At 45.8% G+C, this 2,706-nt stretch overlaps 1 protein-coding gene across 1 annotated transcript in view; it reads right to left on the bottom strand.

Moving 5' to 3' along the window:
- Positions 1–1,693: 1,693 nt before the first annotated feature.
- LOC111652486 (barH-like 1 homeobox protein) overlaps positions 1,694–2,706 on the bottom strand; it is a 4,226-nt gene continuing 3,213 nt past the window's right edge. The window contains exon 3 of the mRNA XM_023402767.2: positions 1,694–2,234. Within this exon, the coding sequence (XP_023258535.1) occupies positions 2,036–2,234 (199 nt within the window). The 3' untranslated portion in view covers positions 1,694–2,035. The remainder of the gene's footprint in view (positions 2,235–2,706) is intronic.

Raw genomic sequence — 2,706 nt, 5'->3', positions numbered from 1 at the left:
AAATGCACACAGCCTGTATTCAGAAACTGAGCCTTAAAACCAGCCGTCAGGACTTCTGGAACTTTGTGATGTCACAACAAAGCAGTCACCAAGCCCCGCCCACCTGGACCCACCATCCAAACCTTGCAGGATTTGGTTTCTCTTAGTGTTTTTATTGGATCACTATGAATATCACTCAGTAATACTTCAGTATTAGTGTATTATTACTGCAGCTCAGTACTGTCGTACTGCAGTATTACTTTGGAACTACATTTTGTGAACCAATGAACTACCGTATCCCTCCACAGATCACCTGTTGAAGTGTAGTAGAACTTGTGCGTAGGAATACGGTTGTTCATCGGTTCACAGAATGTATTTCCAAAGTAAAGGTCTGTTTCAAAGTGGTGAATATCTTCAAAATAAAGCTTCAACTGATATTAGTTTGATATACTGATATTCTTTTTTTTTTTTACCTCTGACACCGCCCACAGCAGCTCGTCACTGCCTGTAGATCAGAACCTCACATACCTCACCTCAGATCACCTGAGTCCAGGTGAGTCCTGCTCTCTCAGTTCTGTCATGTGGGAATCAAACAACAGCAACAAAACAAAAATAAACAAAGATAAATAAATAAATAAACTGGAGAGAACTTTAAAAGTTGAGGCCACACTGAGACCTGCACAAATAAAAGCCTGTTTTCTATTAGAGCAGCTGCTGTCTGCACACACACACACACACACACACACACACACACGCTGCAGCACTCACACACACACACACACACACACTCACACACACTCACACACACACACGCACACACACACGCACACACGCACTCACACGCACACACACGCTGCAGCACTCACACACACACACACACACACGCTGCAGCACTCACTCACACACACACACACACACACACACACACACGCTGCAGCACTCACACACACACACGCTGCAGCACTTAAGGACACATTCAGGGTCTGGTCATTCTGATGTGTAATCGCTGCCTTTTAACAGCATTAATATTTCACCCTCTTTAATATTTCATCAGCTGATTGCTCTGTAACGTCTGATCCTGAATTAAACGTCCTGTCATCTGATTGGACGACAAGCGGCTGAACAGGAAGCTAAGACATTTAGTCATTGGACAAAAAATCAAAGAGCAGCTGGTGAAGTTTCTGTTTAACATCTTTATAAACTGAACATCTGTAAATGAAACGACCCGCTCGAGATCAGAGACCTGGAGTAAGATTCGTCTAAGGCAAAACCACCATCAGTCTGACCAAGTCAAGTCCTGAAGACTAGTACAGGTCAAAAGCACCATCAGTTCAAGTCTAGACCAAGTCCAGTCCTGTGATCCAGTCTAGGATAAAAACCTAACAAGATGGAAACGAATCCCTGAAAACTCCTGGAACCAGGACTTAGTCTTAGACCACGGCGTCTGCCCGCATCCTGAACCTGTTCAGACCCATCAGTGTTTGTTTAGTCCTGACCTTACTGTGAGAGACTGAAGGACGCCGCCACTCGTTAACCCTGAGATGGCATCGCTCAAAAGCTAGAGCGGGTCGTCAAGGAACCGAAGGATTCCTGGTTCGATCCCCCGGCTCCACCAGGAACTGTAAAGTCCCCTCGAGCAAGACGCTGTCAAGACCGTCGTGTGCAGTTAAAGGAGACTGAAGTACAGACAGAACAAGAACACAACAGGAACATGAAGAGTTCTCTACGTTTATTGAAAATGTAAAAAATGAAATCAAACGACTACAGATGCGTTTTTATCAAAACATCTCAACTCCAGTCTCCTCCCATCTGAACGTCTGTCACATCATGATGGACGACATCCAAGCTCTGGACCTGTTGGTTTGATGTCCTGTTCTCCGGTTTCTGTTGTTGTGATGTCATATGTCCTCGACCAATCACAATCAACAGCTCTGAAAGAACCTGAACTCGGATTCAGTATCAGCTCCTGAGCCAGAGTCCGGTTCCAGGATCTCGTCCCTGAGCCGAGCGGAGAAACAAAGCCAGAACCAGAGACGGTGGAAAGGGGGCGCTGGTGTCAGCGGGGGTGTGGTTCAGTGTGGGTCAGGATGTGGGGCAGCAGGGGCGGGGCTGAGTGCTGGTGGGTGTGGCTTCTGTACAGGTATAGGTCCAGTGTGGGCGGGGCAGGCGGGTACAGGTAGTGTGTGGGCAGGAACATCCTGCCGGCCTCAGCCAGCAGCTCCAGACCAACAGCTGACTGACGCTTCCACTTGGTCCTGACAGAGGAAGCACACAGGTGAGTGCAGTGTCAACAGGAAGTAACGACCGTACCTGCAGGTAAACACCTCATCTTGTTTGTTCTTTATTAGTTTGAATCGATTAGAATATGTACTTAAATAAATACAAACTTCTTAAAAAGCAAAATCTTTCTAAACGTTCGTCAGACTCATTCAGTCCTCCAGCCAATCACAGTGCAGGATTCTCTGTGGGCGGGGACCAATGAAAATAAATCAATAAATAAAAAATCAGCGCGCGAGGCCCTCTCTCCTGCTGCACTAAAAGCTCCAGATTTGTTTCTGCATTAATTATTGATCGTTAATTACAACACACACTGTTGAATTATTGATCACAGTGTTAATTATTAATCAGAGCTTGTCTCACATGTGTGTCTGCAGTGATACTGAAGCCAGACACACAAACACACGTTCAGTCAAAAATACGTGAATCACGTCTTTATCGTGTCAAAAC

Source organism: Seriola lalandi, unplaced genomic scaffold (assembly GCF_002814215.2).
Source record: "Seriola lalandi dorsalis isolate HSWRI2012SDOR001 ecotype SW California unplaced genomic scaffold, Sedor1 jcf7180002053985, whole genome shotgun sequence".
Taxonomy (NCBI): Eukaryota; Metazoa; Chordata; class Actinopteri; order Carangiformes; family Carangidae; genus Seriola; species Seriola lalandi.
This window is presented reverse-complemented; position numbering and strand designations above follow the sequence as displayed.